This window comes from Corvus kubaryi, unplaced genomic scaffold, assembly GCF_017639235.1.
Source record: "Corvus kubaryi isolate FWS band 111438036 unplaced genomic scaffold, C.kubaryi_AGA036_p1.0 37397, whole genome shotgun sequence".
Taxonomy (NCBI): domain Eukaryota; kingdom Metazoa; phylum Chordata; class Aves; order Passeriformes; family Corvidae; genus Corvus; species Corvus kubaryi.
Window position 1 is genome coordinate 1,368,570 of NW_024581136.1, and position 18,179 is coordinate 1,386,748.

The window sequence follows — 18,179 nt, forward strand, 5'->3', positions numbered from 1 at the left end:
CCTTACATTTCTTAAAGGAGAATGGTTAAAGGACATAAAAAGAAAGCAGGAATTAGTAATCCTAAGTAATATTAGCTAATTGTTGTTCATTAGAGGAAAGGCTGTGCTACAGGAAAGCAAAGGAACTATATTTGAGAAAAATGGAGTAGCTAGAACAAAACAGAAAGATGGAAGAGGTCTTACCTTGCCAAAAAAGCAGAGCTGTGAGATATGCCTCCTATAGGCATTTATAAAAATGCTGTAGGGCTCATGGTTTCTTTGGGTCTGGATAGAAAACTAAGTGAGCATTGGGGTGTTTTTCTTTCTAGTGGGTCTAAAAAACATATCCAGCTGCCTTTCAGCCCTTTTATTGATATGGGTAATTTACAATTATCATTTAGTTTCCCCAGCCCTGCTCCCCTACTGTGCATTACTAACCAGCTGTTGTTGGTAACAATGCTGGTAGCTTTTGCTGCCTTCATTTAATGCTGAAGAAAGCAGTGCTTAGTTAGGAGACTGATTCCTCTCATGTAGCAATAGCAGTCTTGTTCTTTTTTAAATGAATACAGTGCAAGGAAGACAGTGACTTGAGGTAGCCTTGGAGTACACCTGCATTGTAGGGACAGCCTGTGAAGGCACATTCAAGCCAGCTTTAAAGTAGTGGCACTCCCTGGACAGGCACAGAGCTCAGTGGATGGAAAACCCACCCAAGGAGCCAAGTCAGTAGTGCTGAATTATTGAGCCTGTTCTGCTAGAGCCTTGCTCCAGCTGGGGAGCACACAGCAGTTTGGGCAGGCTGGGCTCCACTGCAGTCCTAACTCACGGTGCCTTACAGTTTGCTGAAGTGTTTCCTTGTGTGTTCCCCCACTCATGGGACTACTAGAAAGAGGAGAGTTTTCCTCTGCAGAAAGACTTTACACCTTTACTGTGTTTTAGTTTTCCTATGGTCCTATCTGAGATTCCCTATCAAGAGTTACCTAACTCTCGTTAAGAAGAGGGTTAAAAGCAGCAGGTGTTTTGACTAAACTTAACAGCTCCTATTTAAAGAGTGGGCTCATCTACTTCAGCTGCATTTTGGCCTAGTAAGAGAGGATGTTGTGCTACTCTTCAAGGCACTTCAGAAAGCAAATCAGAAAAGATTTTAGATTTCACTGGAACCTAGTAACCAATGAATCAACTTTTCTTGTCATACACTGACTTACTACTGAGAAAACATTTCCTCAAGTTCTAAAATGCAATTAAAGTACATTATGTCCCTATCTATAAGCTATTACCTCACTACAAACTTGATCATTAGAACTTGGACTCGGGTCCCTCAGAAATACAAATCAGTGCCCAAGACCAGAGACATGGCACTTCCCACATCATGAGGCCGTTACACCACACCTCAAAATCTTGAGATGGAGAATCTTGCAATTCACACTGAGTTAATGTCAAATGTCAGTTACAGAAGCCAGCACTATTTGAACGATGTTTTTCCCAGCCATTTGTTGGATTACAGTACAATGACTTGTATAGGGAGACCATTAACAAAATATACTTGAAAATTGCACTGAGCCCGTCCAAGAACAGCCGCTGCTACTGAAGTGAATGCATTTCATTGTTTCCAACTTGGGATGCTGCAGCAGTCAGGTAGTATGGGTCCACTACAATCAAAGTGAAACAATAGGAGAAGACCTAGTATGAGGACTTGTGTATTACATGTTCAAAAAGTACGTTACTATTTGCATACTTTAATAGCTTCATCTGAAACAAAGCCTCAGTTCCCCTTATATAGTCAAGATTCTTTCTTTGTTGTCAATGGCATTGGTGGAGTTAAGTTTCTATAATACCAAAAATACTTTACAAATAAAGCTCTAATTTTCAAAGTTTACCCTGATATATTGTAATTTCTATTGTCTACTTTGTCAAAAAGTTTTATCAAAGTGATAATTGATATAGTGCAAGGTGGAAAAGCAAAAACATACCAGGAATTAATTTCTTAGCCCATTGTTAAGAAAACTTGAGTGTCAAAGTTGAACACTCTTGTGTGTGAAGTTACACAACCAAGCTTTGCTCATCAAACTAGACACAAATCTCCCTATTTTCAGAACCCTGTTCTCGTTTCAACACCATCATTATGATAATCATGGTTGATGGTCTCTGCAGCACACCAATATTTAGTATTTTTAAAGCTTTTTGGTTTTAAATCCAGGACATAGAACCGTTCATTCCTTAGTAATGGTATTAGTATTGTTAGTGTTGGCATGTCCGTATCTGCTGCTAGAGGTGATTACAGTGTGAGAGCTTGGACACCATCAGAGAAGATGAAATTGTTGTGGGGCTGTTGTTTCAAATGTGCTCCTGCAGCGCAGCAATGGGTGTGTGAGAACGCTGTGCAGAGCTCACTGAAGAACTCTTTGTTCTCCCTTCAGTTCTAGTTTACTGACTTTGGAGAAACCAGTTATTAAAAAGGAAGGTAGGGAATGTTCTTAAATGAGTCATGTTTGTTCTGTGACTGTCAGACTGCATCCATAACTGGTTCAGTAGCTCCATTCAACTGGTGAGGTCATTCCCATGCAGCACATGACACAGGGAGCCTTTGTACAGCTGCAGGCAACATGCTCCGGACTGGCTCGTGACTTTAGAGATCCCATGAAGGGATCAACAGGTATTTCTCCATGTTGATGCAGTATTTTATGATGCTTGCAAGAGCACAGGACGGGCCTAAAACACATAAGAAACTCACAGCCTTGTACTTGAAGACCAAGGTGCATTTATATTTTATACGTGTTTTTAAACAAGAATTGGAAAACTCTATTAATGACAAACAAGACAACATGATCAGTCAGCCTGAGCAACACCAAAACAGAGAATGTCAATGTTTAGGAAGCAGCCCTGGAAGCATCAGGATAATGCAAAGACCTTGATGGCTTAGTCCAAGTGTGCAACTTTTGTGGCTAGACACTAATCACGTGATTACTTTTTTCCATAGAGAAAGTGGGGAATTTAAGAATTAAATGAACTTACTTGAGAAGTAATAGCTATTGTAGACAGGAGGGAGAACAATATTTTGTTCAGCACCATGAAACAGAGAACAGGTGGGATGAAGCAGAGAGGAAGAATGAGACAAGGACAAACCCACAAAGAAAAATGCTGTTACGTTTGAAAACATTTGAGAAATTTGAAGCCTCGGCTGAAGAAACTGATGTACAAGAGGTGAAGAAGAGTTCTGAAAAACTATTAAAATGAATGCCAGTTACAGCAGAATGGCTGACCCAAGGGGTGGACATGATGCCTGGGGTGACCACCTAAAACAGAGACTAGACAAAATAAAAGAATAAAAGTAGGTATTTATTTGAAGGGCCTTCAGAGGTACACCCTGGGCAGTCAAAAGGCTACACCCAAGATGGACCTTGGGTCACGGGTTCTTCACACTTTTATAAGTTTGGTTCATTTGCATATCAGGGTTAATTCTCCAATTATAACCTCAGTTAATTATGTAATTACCCCAAGTTTGCCCCCTTTTTCAGAGGCTTTAGTTTGTACATTTTGGGGCCTGGTGTCCTTGAAGAGCAAACCTAGAGAGGCTTTGTTATGTCTAACCAGCATCAGAGAACAGCAGCTAACAGGCCACACAAAACTTCAGAGTTACACACTAAGCAGTACAGGATTTGAAAAATATAAAAGTTAAAACCTAAGGCATCATTCAGTGCAGTTTAATCCCATACAGACAAATTGTGACCAAATTTGTTTTGCATTTGAGATTGAGTCTGACCCTGTTAGCCTATGTTGGCATCATTTGTGAAATAAATTCACAAGAGCAGTAAGCGGTGACTGACAGTGCCCCTGCTGTCACAGGGCAGCGCTGCCTGCACTGGCTGCCACTGTTTGACATTCCCAGGCTGGGCACCATGGGGTGGTCGTGGCTCTGCTCACTGGATGCCTCCTGGGCCAGGCACAGAGTCACTTCAGGGAGCTGCAGCAGGGAGGTGGCTGCACTGCTGGACAGCTGAAACCAAAAAACATGGGGCTTTTGTTGTTTGGGGGTTTTTTTCCTCCATTAAGGCAGTTTTAAAAGCAAGACATTTCTTTTTAAATATTTACATATTTATCTATGGGAAAAGGAAGTTTAAAAGACAACCTGCTTTCTGGCATTGCAGATATATAGTGATGTGCCCATCCTTGTCAGCTTGTTTTAAGGGGCAGAGATAGTTCTGCAAATCTCTACAGAAAGCTTCCAGAGATTGTGCTATGGTCCACAAAGAGAAAACGATCAGGAATAGAAGCTGCTAGTTTGAGTGGATTGAATTTTGACTCCTCCCTCATGTCTGGGTCAAATAGGAGCAGACAGGTTATATGCTGAGGAACTCCTTTTTAATGATTATGTGCCTTTTGCTTCCTCTCTTTTTCAGGCATCACATCACATCACATATCACATCACATCACATCACATCATCACATCATGATGTGTTGTACAAGGCTGAAGAAGTGTTCAGACTGAACTTAACTGTGTATTAATGATCTACCCAAAGGCCATTTTTAATAAAGTCCAGGCACAGGGATACCTTGTCTTAATGGCATCAGAAGACACTTCAATATCCTACATGAGAGCTGATAAATCTACATATAGGCAAGGGAAGCCCATAATGGGCACAGCACTACCACTTATACAGCCAAGCTTGGCTTTCTCACTCCGTACAGTTTCAAGTTCTAAGCTCAGCTGCAGAAAAAGATGTGGACTGGCTCTTTATCTATGTTAAAGGCAGGCCTTGAGGATACTTGTGCTTACAGCTATCCAAAGATGTCCTTTCTCCTTAACAAAGACTGTGATTTTTTTCATCTAGCTTCCAACCCTAGGCAGCCTGAAATAATAGTATTTTCAACAGGCATTCAAACAGAGCAGAGATACCTGAGTGGTCAAGAAATGCCTCAGCTGGTGAGTGCAGTAGGCAAGTTCTACTTTTAGTATAAAAACCTCTGGGGGGAGAAAAAGTCATGCAAACCGTGAGATTTTGAGTAAAACAAAAGACTGAAATGAAACTGTTAGTTGATTTATAGGCAGTGTCTCAGGTCACCTAGCTGCCATCTGGCTGGGCACTGGATGTATCAATACGATTTGTTTTGGTGATAGAGGCAGGAGAATTCGGATCAAATTAATTCTTGAGGATATCGCTTGCTATTGATTCAACAATGATAATTTTGTTGGTCCTAAACTTGTAAAGATAAGAAAAAGAGATTAAAAAACCCAACAGGTGTAACAGGATGATTAGGATGACTGCCATGGGGGTTGGAGGGTAAAGGCACTTGTGAGAAATACTAATACAGTAGTAAGATATTTTCAGGTTGTCACAAACATTTGTGCCACCACATACAGCATTTGGCAAACCTTTACTTGGAGCAGAGAACTGAGAACTGCAATGGTCATAAGAGACAGAACTGGCAAGTGTGCATGGATGGACTGTCAGGATGACTAAGGAGGACATGGGCTAGTCAAACTGAAGAAAAACAGCAAACAGAAGAGTAAGAACTATACACTGTGCCCAGATAGTAAGCAGAACAATAAAAAGATTTTTGAGCCAGCTCAGAAATTAAGCTCAGATAGAGCTTTCTAGAGGACTGAAGCAGGCCAAGAGCATGTGTGGTTATGAAATGATGACTGATAAGCAGGTAAAAGGATGGCAAAACTAATCCAGACAGTTCCTGGTGATAAAATGATTGAACTTTGTCACTGGAACTCATAGGTGTCTTCAAAGTGAGACATTAAAAGGAGATTAAAGTATTCTTTGCCAGTGCAATGTATGCATTGTAATTACTGGTTTACATTCCCAGATCCTCAGTCACTATTAACCTCAGTGTTCCTTGGGGCATTACAGTTCCAGATGCTTGCTTTCTGCATCCTGTTCACAGCTGAACTGACTCACTGGATAGTCTGATCTGAGAAAAAAAAAATTCCTCCCTGTCTCCCTGGTCATTTGACTCAGACTAGTGAGAATTTTTGGTTTTCTCTCTTCTGTACCTTTCTTGGAACATTAGGAAGGAAGTTTAACAAAACCTGGATTGGTGCAGGGCTGTATGGTGCTGGCAACACCCCTGATCTAGCCAGCTCTTTCAGTGCACTGTCATTATGGATTACTACAGATTAAATCACAGAAGCATGCACTGTATGGTATTGGGAAGCCTTTCCAGTTCCTGGTGAAACTGGACCATGGAGCAGGTGTTTTCTAGGCTAAGCCAGGGAAGATGTAAATAGCTTGATGTTGTATTGTACATTTCCTAATAAAAAGAACAACCTGCCAGTCATTAGGTAAGTACTAGAAGTCAAATTATCAAACCCACTGACTACATTCTGCAGAGTAAATCTGCTTTATGGCCAACAGAATGTAGAAACACCAGGCTTTACTTGCCTTTGTAAAGCAGTCAGCCAACAGCTGTTGAATTATAATTACACTGTTCAGATGATAAAGGAGAAGACAAGGGTGTTACTTCTGCAGAATCATTATAAAAACTGCCTTAAAAATGTAATAAGTCTGTACCAGGAAATTCCCCTAGTAAAATGTTCTCTTCATGGTTACCTTGGCGCGGTAAGAGCTTTTGATTGGAGCTGCCCAACCACAGGCGGTGTTACAAGGTAATTTTCCCCTAGACTAAAAACTCCCGGGAAAGCAAAAAGAGCTGGCTTGGCTCTCTAGTAGTTACCACTGCCTTTCTTTCATATGGAACTCAAGCAGTTTGCCAACTTTTCTTCTCAGATTGCAGTTTTGACCATCTTTAGTCATGTGAGACTTTTTTTTTAAATTTCAAAACTGTCAGGAGCACTTACAAGTATCGTATTCATTCACTTACCTTCAGGTACTTCAGCTTACAAAGCAAAGTGTGTAGGCAGTCACTTCAAGGATTGTTTTGTCTTTGAACTATCTGGTATTGACTTTCCAAAGCATGTGCATGTCCCAGGAGTTCGTCACCCCACATAGTTTAATAACCCCTAGGAAGCAGTTCTTCTTTCTGCTCCCTGAACTGTCATGAACTATGCAAATCTATCTGACCAGAATGAAAGATAGATTTTTCATATAATCTTACTGATTCTTCCATATCCATCTAAATATCTCCATTATTTTAAACATAACTTCATTTTCACTTGGTTTTGTCATTTTCTAGAATTCTGTGTAAGCTCAAAAGTCAGAAATTGGGATTTTTTTCAATAAAACTGAGCTAATTACGCAACCTTGCTGTAAGAGTGCTAGTGGAGCATCAGCCCATTGTGCTCTCTTAATAAGCCTCACTTTGGCTTTGATCAGCTTCTTGTGTTCTTTAATATCATGTTCACATGCACCAGTCAACATAATTCACTTTCTCACTTGGTCCTTATTTGCTATTTCACATAGACCAGAATGTGCAATGTATGAAATCAGTGATTGCTTTGTCCCAGCTCCTCCTTTTAGACTCAAAAGTGTCTTCAATTGATTGCCAGGTGCACTGAGTTACCAAGGACAAATCTATAGTTTTGCTAATAAAGAACCTTCATACAAAAAGGCATCTTGACATTACCTGGGTTTGGGGTGGGGAGAGACAATAATGTGCCTTTTATGTGTTCTGAGACCATTTGCAACAAAATTAGAGTTGTTGAATAATGCCCCAAGTGCATTGAAGGTGTGGAGCTACCTGGGAGTTACTGTGATGCTTATGCAATTTAAAATTTAGGTGTAGGCGCTAGGAAGGGGAGAAAAGCAGCTTCCAACTCTTGTCCCTTCAAAGGGCTTAATTGTTCATTAGGAATAACCATGGCAACAGTTACCATGCCCCATTAATCCATCACGCAAGTGGCCAGCACCAGCTGCTTCAAGTTAAGGCAGAAGAGGACCCTGCAAGAGAGTCTGTATTCCTCTCACTGAAAACCCTTCTTTCTTCATCTAAAAACTGTCCAACGTACACCAAATTGGTGAACTAAGAGTATATCATGGCATTGAGTTCCCCGAGTTAACCATGCCCTATTAAAGGAAAACCCATGTTACCATTAAGAAAATTAAGAATATGGTCAAATGCACTAAATACATTTTCTCATCTGCTCCTATTCACAATTTGTTAATGATTGTATATTTTTGTACAGGGTTCATTACTGTTTATACAACAGTGATGCTTTTTTTTTTTCTATTACACTGAACATGTAAAAACTCAGTGGGAATTAGAAAATCTTCATTTCTAGAAGTCTCCCATACTTAACACAGAGAGGGAAAGCTGAAGCTGCTCAACTGTCCTTAAACTGTGTGTATTGGGAACAGAATGATACAAACCCAAACTTCTTAAAACAAGATTTATTGGCACAAACATACATGTTACAAATGTCTACGATATTCTTGGAAAACATGTTCACCACTTCAAAAAAATCACTGTTCACAAAAAAGTATAGTAATATCAAACTTTGTAAGTCATCGCAATTTCAGCATCAAAATGCATGCATTCTATCATTTATAAATGAAATTCCACTGACCTCCAGGTAAAGCACTTTAAGAAATGTCCTGGTCTCCACAGCATTATTTTTCCTCTCCAGATAGTTCCAATAAGGTGCAAATGGATTGTTTTCTGTACAGGCACAAATCACAACTCCTTGCTCAGTACAGCTGAGTCTATGAGGTGAGAGATGCTATTCTCAGCACAGACTTTCAGGTCCTTTCTGAGTGTATTACTACATAGCTTAACACCACTCTGTGGCCCTTAAAAGAATGCAGTTAGACATTTGGTCTGGGGTTTGGGTTTTTAAAAGGGCAACTGAAAACTTACTTCTGATTATTCCGATTACAGGAAGTAAAGCTTGAAGAATTACAGGGAAAGAGGTAGAAGAAAGGTTTATATTTTGCACTGCCATTCCATCAGCATTTGAATCAGGTGTGGTATTGCCAAGGTGACTTGTGAGGAGAAAGAGTAATCTCAGTAAATCCTCTTCTTTCTTTGGTGCCAGTCTAGTAACTGAATAGCCACTCAGGATTGTGTCACTGACCTCAGACAATACAGAACAAGACTTCACCAGATGTTCTGGACCTGATTCTATGCCTATTCCCAGTTTCACGGTCAGAGAAGTAGGCTTCACACATTCAGAGGAGAGAGAATGCATTGATATCCTCAGCATGATCACATCTGGCTTAGACCAATGGCAACAAGAAAGAAAAAATTTCTTGATGTCAGTGGAAGTCCTTTGAAAAAAGGGGGCTTGCACTTACTTCCACTAGATCTGAATTTTATTCTAATCAGATAAATGTACAACCAAAAAAAAGGCAAAAACACAAACCACATGCACTTACAAAGGTGTTTCCTGCACTTTTATCAGCCTTAGCAGGGCATTGAACATACCCAATGACAGAATTTGTTGTGGAGTCACGGGCCTTGGAGATTTTCAGAACTCATCAAGACAATACCTGTACAACCTCATCCAACCTCAAAGGCAGCCCTACTTTGAGCAGGACATCAGACCCGGCAACCCCAGGGGTCCTTTTCTCCCTAATTTTTTTCTCATCCAGATGAAAGGTTTTTCCTCTTCTGAATTAGAACATATCAGGCCTGGATTTAGCAAGGACAAATGAGGGGTTTTTGTTGTGTTAAACAGAAAATAGAAATTCACTATATGCTTAGGTACATGTTGAAGTCACTTCCAGAACAGGGCACGCCTTGCTCCTCACTCCAGGCTGGCGAGTGTGAGATACTACAGTGCTGAATTGATTACATAAACACCTCCAGAGGCTGCTCTTCTGTGTTAAGACTCAAGCATAAGTCATTAAGGAAAATACTAATTAGCTGGCTATGAACTCATTTCCTGCAATGAGCATAACAAGTTTATAATAAGAGTTCATCTATTGCCACTTAGAGAACTTTTTATTTTGCAAAACAAACTAAAGGTTTGCTCACAGTAGATACTGGCTGTTTCATCTCTTTCATACTTGGAAGGAGAACATCTCACCTAAATGGCAAATGCCTGTCTACATATATAAGCACTTCCTTTGGAAAGGGGAAGGAAAAAAGAACAGGAGTTGTCAAATAAAAATTTAACCTCTACACAGTTGGTGCTTCCCCCTCAGAATGTATTTTTGCAACAGACAAAGCATGTTTTTAAGTCCCACTCTTGAGTAGGAGGTACTAATTCCTAATCTTTCAGTGATGCTGATAAACCTAATGTGAGTAATATTTTACCAGGTTTATGGCTGGGGGAGGGAGGACATTTCATTTACAAGACATTTTCATGACAAGTAGTGTGCTATCTGTAACGTTTTATTGTGCAGACCTGTGAGTGTGTCATAGCAACATTAGCATTTTATTGTCTGGGGAAAAAGTAGATGGAACATAGATTGAAGCTAGCTTTTCTAATGAGAAAAAATATTATTTCATCTATAGTTAGGCTTTGAAAGCTAATTATTTCACAATTATTTTATAATTATTATTTTATAATTGCATTATTTGACTATTTTTATAGCTGGCAATTGCTTAAATAATACTTAAATGAGTAATGGTTAAACTTTATACCCATAGTCTTTACCGTACATTTCTACTTTTATTCAAAATATTTTTTCCCTTTGGGTTTCATGAAGGGTTGAACTTGCATTATTTGGTAGCTTGCTAGTGGCATGGTAGTCATGCTGATCACTGAAATTTGGTTCCAGCCAAGACTACTTTCATTAATAAAGAAATTTTAGCAAACTTTCAGATCAATACTATAAATATTAATAGCTAAACTTCTGAAAAAAATTATGCATTGTGTATCTATGAGTTTGTAGGTCCATTATATGCACTATCTCAATCCTTGATCTTACAGAGAAAATAATTGCAGCTGCCATTATTTAGTTTTACTTCAAACAAACCTGCAGTGTATCAGGGGGAGAAACTGATTTAATTCTTTTAAACTTTTCATTACAAAAAGCTCAAGCCACCACCATGTGTTCATATATATATATATATATATGACAGGAATGTAATGGATTCAGCAAAGGGATTTTCCATCCTCACCTTAGACCATTTATAGGTGGAGAAGCACAGGTACTGGAGTGGATCAAGGGTAACCCAAATAATTATGCTGCATCATGAAGATTCCATTACTGAGACCAAACTGCTCTAGGACAAAGAGGACGTTCAGTCTTTATCTTTACTGCACCAGTCCTGATTTGTCTTAAGTCCTTGATCACTTCTGCAGCTGGCAGGAGCCCCATATCTTGGCATAGAATACCCCAAATGGTGCTCTCTGCAAAAAATGCTACACCAGCCTGCCTGCATATATCCGCCACATTGTCCAGGAAAAAAATCTACCATCTGTCATAGTTCATTTAAAGTATTTGAATTTAATAGACAAGCACTGCTGAATTTTAATATTAAAAAGGTGCTCTTAGGTAGAGCCACTTATAAAAAGGAGGTTACTGAATGTTAGTGATATTTCACTTGGACCATTTCCCAATTTACTATATTGTCATTAGCACAATATCCTTATTTGCTGTTTCTTCTCTTTCCAACAAAACTAATGGAATTACTGTTACAAGAACTGTTAAATAAGTTTAATTCAAATTCCAGTGTTACAATTTAAAGTCGTATAGCAAAAATGCTGTTGTTTAGCCTTCTTTTGTATCACATAATTTTGAACCAAATTAAGACCCAGGAGCCATATTCTGCCTCAGGTGTTCTCAACCACCTGCGAGAGTGGAGACTGGTTTGAGGAGAGCTGGGCATTATGGGGAGGAAGTTCTGCTTCACCCAAGGCTTGTCTGAGCTCTGGCTGAGGGCAACAGTAACACCATGGCAGGAGGCAGGGAGTCAACCGAGAGGGCAGAACAACGCTACCCCAATATACCGTGTTCCAAATACACTACCTCCAAAACCACAAAGGCTTTCTAAGAGAACAGAAAGAGACTTGAAGAATAATGGATAAGCCAGACACTGTGAGAAGAGCTAAAGAATGGAGAAGGTTTTTTCATAATTGTCTTTGTTGTTCTCTATGATATTTTCTCTTTGAGAACAAGTACTTTGCCCTTTTAAACTTATAGCACATGGCTTCTTTGGTTGAATAGAGTGTTACGTGCAAACCATGAGGCTGTATTCATGTTTGAAACCAGTGCAGGTTATGGTTTTTGCTTTGGAGAGTTAGCAGATGTGATACAGTCATGACAGAATGAGGTTACTGCAGGAATGACTCATTGTTGAATAATCAAGTGTTTGCTCCACCAAAACTGCATGTAACCAGACTGCCACAGTTCTTCTGCTTTATTCTAAGATGTAGCTTTTAAATGTCAGTGCACCAGGAAGGAAGGTAAACTCCTCGGGTGGCTGAGATCTCTTTTTATGCATGTGTTTAAAGGCAGAGAGTCTTCCAGTTCTCAATGGAGAAGAAAACTGCTGAGCACATCAATTGAGACATACATTAATGAACTAAGGAAGGGAAATTATCTGAAGAGGAAAACAAAATCCTTTCTTGAAGTGGAATAGAGAAGTATTTCTGAAGGAGACCAGACGGAGAAAGAACAACTGGTGTGAGGTTTGGTTGTTTCATACATCCTAATCTAGTATCCCTCCTGACAATAATGTTACCATTTGAGAAACCTTCAGGCAGTAATTTCTCTAGCTACAATTCTTTTTTTTCAAACTATTTTCTTCAGCCTTTTAAATTTTGCTTTTAAAGAAGCTAATTTGAGGGTGCTTTTGTTTTCTCTGGCTCAAATGTATCTTGTCTAGCAACAGGGACCTAAATGAGGTGAGGAAGAACTGGCTGGAAGAGCATCTCAGTCTTCTGACTACATAGAGGGCCCAAAGGTTATGATCTGTTAGAGATCTAAAGTTCAGGTCAGGATGCAAATCCAGATCATAGAGACTTTGAGACCTTTCTCATACTCACTGTGTACATTGGGAGGGACCCCAGTGCCTTACATGGCTGCTGGTTCAGCCCTCTTCCCTGTTTAAAGGGCAGGAGAAGCAGGGTTGAGATCTAAATCCTGGATCATACCGAAGTGCTCTTTAGGTTATTTGTGAAGGTCTCTCACCAACATGCAATCAAGGTGCTCTCATAAAAAAAATAATAGATCATACATATTCCCACTGTGTGGATAATCTGCCATGGAATAGAGAAAATTCACTCTGTAAAAGCATCAAAGAGCTGAGTAACATCGAGCTTCTAAAAGCTCCTGAAGTTTGAGTCTCCCATGGTAGTTGCACTTCTGAGAAGCAGACATCACCATTTTGCAGGTATGTTATGTTCTAATACCGATGCCAAGTCAAGAACTTGCTCTTAAGAGCTAAAATCCATTGTATTCAGACAAGAAGTAGTCCAGCTGCTCATAAAATTAAAGTTAGGTGAAGCCCTGTCAGAGGAGTAGTGACAGAGAAACAGTAGAATTTTAAAAGGTCTTGCTACTCAGACAAAAGCATAACAGATTTAGGCTGTTCTAATTCAATCCTTGTACAGACAATAATGTCCTGCTCTTCCATCACTGAGAGTGTTTAAGTCACTTATTGCAGATCACTATATAAAAAGAAAAAAGCCAAATATTTTACTTGCCTGAACTGTTCCCAGGGCTAACATCATGCAGGTTCCAACAAAATGAAAGTGCCAGCTTTAAAAATCTACATTTCTAAATCATTCCTTGTCTTACAGACTCTAGGTTACATTCAGAATCTTGATCAAATTCTTCCATCCTCCTTCTAATAGTATTGGATCAGGTTTGACTATGTTGGATTGACTGTGCTGTTACATAATGTTGTCAACTGAAAATCAGGTCAAGTATGTCGTTAGGGCTTCCACACTAAGTTTTCCTCCCAAGTTATGTGCAACAATGTTTTCAGGTTTAAAGCCACATCTGTGTTACTGCAACGTGAGCTAAATTTGAGAGGAAGTGTAATGCACAAGCAGGACCTCACTAGCCTGTTGATAGTGGGTGCAAATAACACTTGTTCAAGCTCAGAAGCTGATGTACGATCATTGACAAGCCAAGCAGCAGCTATGGTACAGGCACGGACCAGCTGTTAACCACTTCCTTTCAGCTATGCTCTGTGTGAAGGGCACCTCCTGCTATACAGCCTCTGAGAAGTACAGCTGTGGTCCAGAAAGCAGAGGAAGAGCTTCTTATAAGGATGGAATAGGCAGGTCTCAAACAACGTCTACTTCTGGATAAAGCTACCAAAAGCATTGTTTCCAGCCAGAAGAGTCTTCAGTTTGGTCCCCAAGGTGGCAGTCAGAAAGCAATGGCCTTGGAGTGCCCTGAGGATTTGCTACGGAGTCACTAAAGGGAAGCCCTTTTGTGATGTTTTACCAGCCCAAGGGAAGAGCCTAGGCAGCAGTCAGTGGTGCAAAGCAGGAGCTGAAATTCTAATCAGTGGTGACTGAACAAGAATGGCTTAACCTCTTCATGGACAATTTACAGGCAGGCAGTTGTAACTGTACGGACATTTAAAATGTAGGAGCAGCGAGTTGAATGCAATCAATCCTGGCTTCAACACAAATAAGATCTCCAACTGTGTTTATACAGATTGTCCTCTGCACCAGTCTGCACATATGTGATGCTGTTGCACAATCTATGACCCTGAACAGTTCGATATTACCATACTCTCCTTGCTGAAGATTTAACCCTCTGCAAGAGCAGTTGAGCTCTGGGTCTGTGCATCAGAGAAAGACACACTTGTTCATGCTTCCTGGGCTGAATTAGAAAAGTTACATGGTTTATCTTACCAATTACAACCAACTACCATGGCACAAGCAGTAGCAAACATTCAGCATTCACAAGCACACTGTGGGCAAACAACTTTGAAAAGTTAAACATATTAATTTATCATATTTCATTACCACACAGGAGGAAATAGTCTCTTCACAAACATTCTACAACCCACTAGAAGGTAGATTTCTTAACTCTTCCTTGCAAAGTCTCACTAACATTTAGCAGTCACCCCCCCATTAGTTACAGTTTTGAGAGAGAATGGGTCCACATTCCACAAAGAACAATTTCTATTCTCCACTCTCACCTAAAGGTCCCACTTTGATTATTAACTTGCTTGAACTACATTAGCTGGGAGGATGTAAGCTTTGCATCCTCACAGCACTTTCACTACAGTTTCATTTGGGAGCTTTGCATGGTTGTAGCTAGAGGATTCAAACGATTTAATGTGTATTTGCAGTCCTATCAGCTGAGTACTCAGTTCAGCCTCTCAGAGGAGAAGGAAGATCTACATTAAGGCTCAGTATCAGCATATCACCTTACTGATTGCACCACCTCCAGCGAAAGCTATCTTCATCTCATCAGTCTTTTCAGTCGAGAAGCTCTGTGAGGACACCACGCTCAACATGGGTGTGGGTGGCAGGGTCCCAATCTTAGGAGATAATTCTTTCATATCAGCTATCTAATTATCTTAGCAGTTTAAAAGGGTCCTGAAGATGGATGGCTTGTTCCTCTACCAGTGAAAGCTCCATTATACTTAGCACTCAGGTGTGTCACCTCATGGAGTCAGGCCTTTCATCATCCCTATGATTTTTGTCTGACCCATGAGGATTTCAGAATTGTTTATGTTCTCACCCAGCTGAAGGACTGAAGTGAACGGGGCATACCAGGGAGTCCAGGATCAAATTAGTAACTTTGAATATTCAGCTTCATTAAGACTGGAGCCACTTATGACTTAATGATATGAAGCAGTACGCATGACTATAAAGTAATAAATATTTAGGGGAGAATGTAACTGGAACCTTTCAATTGATCATTACTTATTCTCTCTGCAAAATTCTACTTCAGCACAATTTATATATAGATTCACAGCAACAAACTGGTCAAGGTATCCATTTTTTTAAATCTAAAACCATGTCAAGAGAGATACTCCACAGTGGGAATATTTACACTACTATTACCACTGTTTCTATTCCCTAATTAAATTGCAGACAAAAAACCCCAACCCACCAAATTATTATTTTTTAAATTCTATGAATTCTTTTTAGGAATTCTGAAGGAGTTATCCTAAAAAGATCCTTTTCTGAATTTCCTGGTTCAAAATGTGATTAATTCATTTTTAGTTTGGTTAAGGATGATTAAACTATTCACTGCTTTAAAAAGAAAGAAACAAGAAATTCGCAAGACCATACAAGAACTTTCTCTCAAGCCACAATATATAATTTCTTTTAATTACATCAAATGTTAGTCTAAATTAATTGAGTATAATAGGTATCTCAGCTGAGCACTTTATAAAGATGACACTTTAGTTTATGAACTATCCACATGCACAAATTAAAATATATATTTTTAAAGCTTTTTAACACCACTACTTTGAACAGTGTTTCTCTTCCTTCCTCTTCTTCAGGAAAGCTTTGCTAGGCACCCTTCCGTTTCTCAGCCTCTCTCCACTGTTCCCCCCTACCTTCTTCCTGATTTTTGAATGATCCTCACAGCAGGGACCATTTCTGCAAACTGGTGCAGAGGCAGCTTCCTACAACAGAGCTGGAAAGCCGCAGACAGCACCAGTGCTGTTCATGTGCTTTAAGTTTGGGCCTAACTACTGTGGATTAGTATTCAAGAGATGTCCCATGAAACGTGACAAACAGTGCCTTGAGGTTTTAGCAAGAAACTGTTTCTGAGTAATTTGTGATGCCTGTATTACCACTTCTGCATTTCACCTGGCTTTTTCAGGACTGTGCTAGCTAATGCTTTTTGGTTGTCATACAACTTTTTTTCTTTCTGGCTTTTGTATTGAGGCCATCTTGGTTGTTCCAAACACCATTAGGTGTTTTCCATAAGGAAAAAATTAAATCCATAAAAGATGATAAACCAGTCTTATTTATTTTCTGTAGACAATGTTTTTAGACTTGGATTCTACATCTAATCTCAAAAAAATCTGTGTTTGGTTGGCTAAATGGAAATGTGATATCTTACATGAATACTTGTAGGTATCACTCTCTTCCTTCAATGGGAATAAGAGATACATCTGACAATGGATTTTGCCATCCAACTTTAGGAGCTCAGATTGAGAATTTTGGTCCTAATGTTTGCTGCAACCTTCCATTTGAGTCCAATCCACCTGACAGTGTCCCTTTAAACAGGAGCTTCCCCACAGCTGCATTCTCTGATTCGGAGATGTTTTAGGATGCTTTTCATATACTACAGTTTCTGAAGGTCAGTGCATACACATTTTAAGACACAGTGATTAGACAGTGTATGGAACTACTTGGCAGTATTTAGCTGGTACAGTTTCTTGTGGAAACAACAGAATTCCAAAATACACCACACTGAATGCTTATGGGTTATTACAAGCAAAAATCCCAAGACACCGGGAATTAAAAAGCGGAGTTCAACAAAGGAACACTGATATTGTCGGTTGATATGAACAAAGTTGTGCCAAGTCTTCCTTCCTTGCTTTTTCAAGTGGAGAAATAAACTGGGAAATGAAGCAGAAGGAAAGAAAGATTAAAAAAAGACAAAAACCAACAGTTATTACAGAGTTACTGTTGTGCTTTATCTTACAGAAGCGTGTGATGTCAGAGAATTGCAAACATCTTTAGCACATCTTAGCTGAAGGAGCATGACATGTCTTGCACACAGTATTCCTTTCTAGCAGACATGAGGATGGTCCTCCTGTGTCAAATGGAATTTGGAGGGGAAACTGGAGTAGAAAGCAGGGGAGACTGTGGCTCAAATGAGAGAAAGGGCAAGGACTGACAGTGATGTTATCTGCTTTCCCCAGCTCCAGCAACACCTGCAAAGCCATGTGTTGTATTGCTTCCTCCAGCAGGCAGCTTGGGCCATTTCACCACCCATGGTAGCTTGCTGCTGTGAGGAATGGCTCAGCTTATCTGCATCTATAGCCACCCCTCATGGAGGGTATGATCTTGTTCCCATTCAAATCCCGGACTGGAAAAGTCATGCAGGCCTTGTGTCTAACAGCACTTGGATGCTTGATGTCTATAGGATTTAAACATATACTTGAGAGCTACTGTGAATAAATACAGCATTGAGATAAATACACAGGGTCCTTCCTGAAGCTGCAACCTTTAGGCACTTACTACAGAAGAATCAGCCTGAAAAAATTATTTGAACAACAGGTACACTTAAATCTCACTGACCTGGTACTAGATCTCACTATGGTGAGCCACGACCTGGGTTGAACAATATGGCACTCAAGTTTGTGATTAAATACCCTAAACTCAACCTAACCCATGTCAAACTTGCAGTGTCTTTTTTTTTTAAACTTACCAGGACAGGCATTCAACACTTTAAACCACGAGTGAAACA

General features: G+C 39.8%; 1 protein-coding gene and 1 long non-coding RNA gene across 3 annotated transcripts in view; one reads left to right on the forward strand and one right to left on the reverse strand.

Moving 5' to 3' along the window:
- The window catches only part of LOC121671296, a 50,518-nt gene that overhangs the window by 6,132 nt on the left and 26,207 nt on the right, over nucleotides 1-18,179 (forward strand). The window lies entirely within an intron of this gene.
- LOC121671295 (vesicle-associated membrane protein 2-like) overlaps nucleotides 8,256-18,179 on the reverse strand; it is a 51,788-nt gene continuing 41,864 nt past the window's right edge. For both annotated transcript variants that reach the window (XM_042042713.1, XM_042042714.1), the window contains one exon: nucleotides 8,256-17,325. In XM_042042713.1, coding sequence (XP_041898647.1) covers nucleotides 17,239-17,325 — 87 coding nt within the window. In that variant the 3' untranslated portion in view covers nucleotides 8,256-17,238. The remainder of the gene's footprint in view (nucleotides 17,326-18,179) is intronic.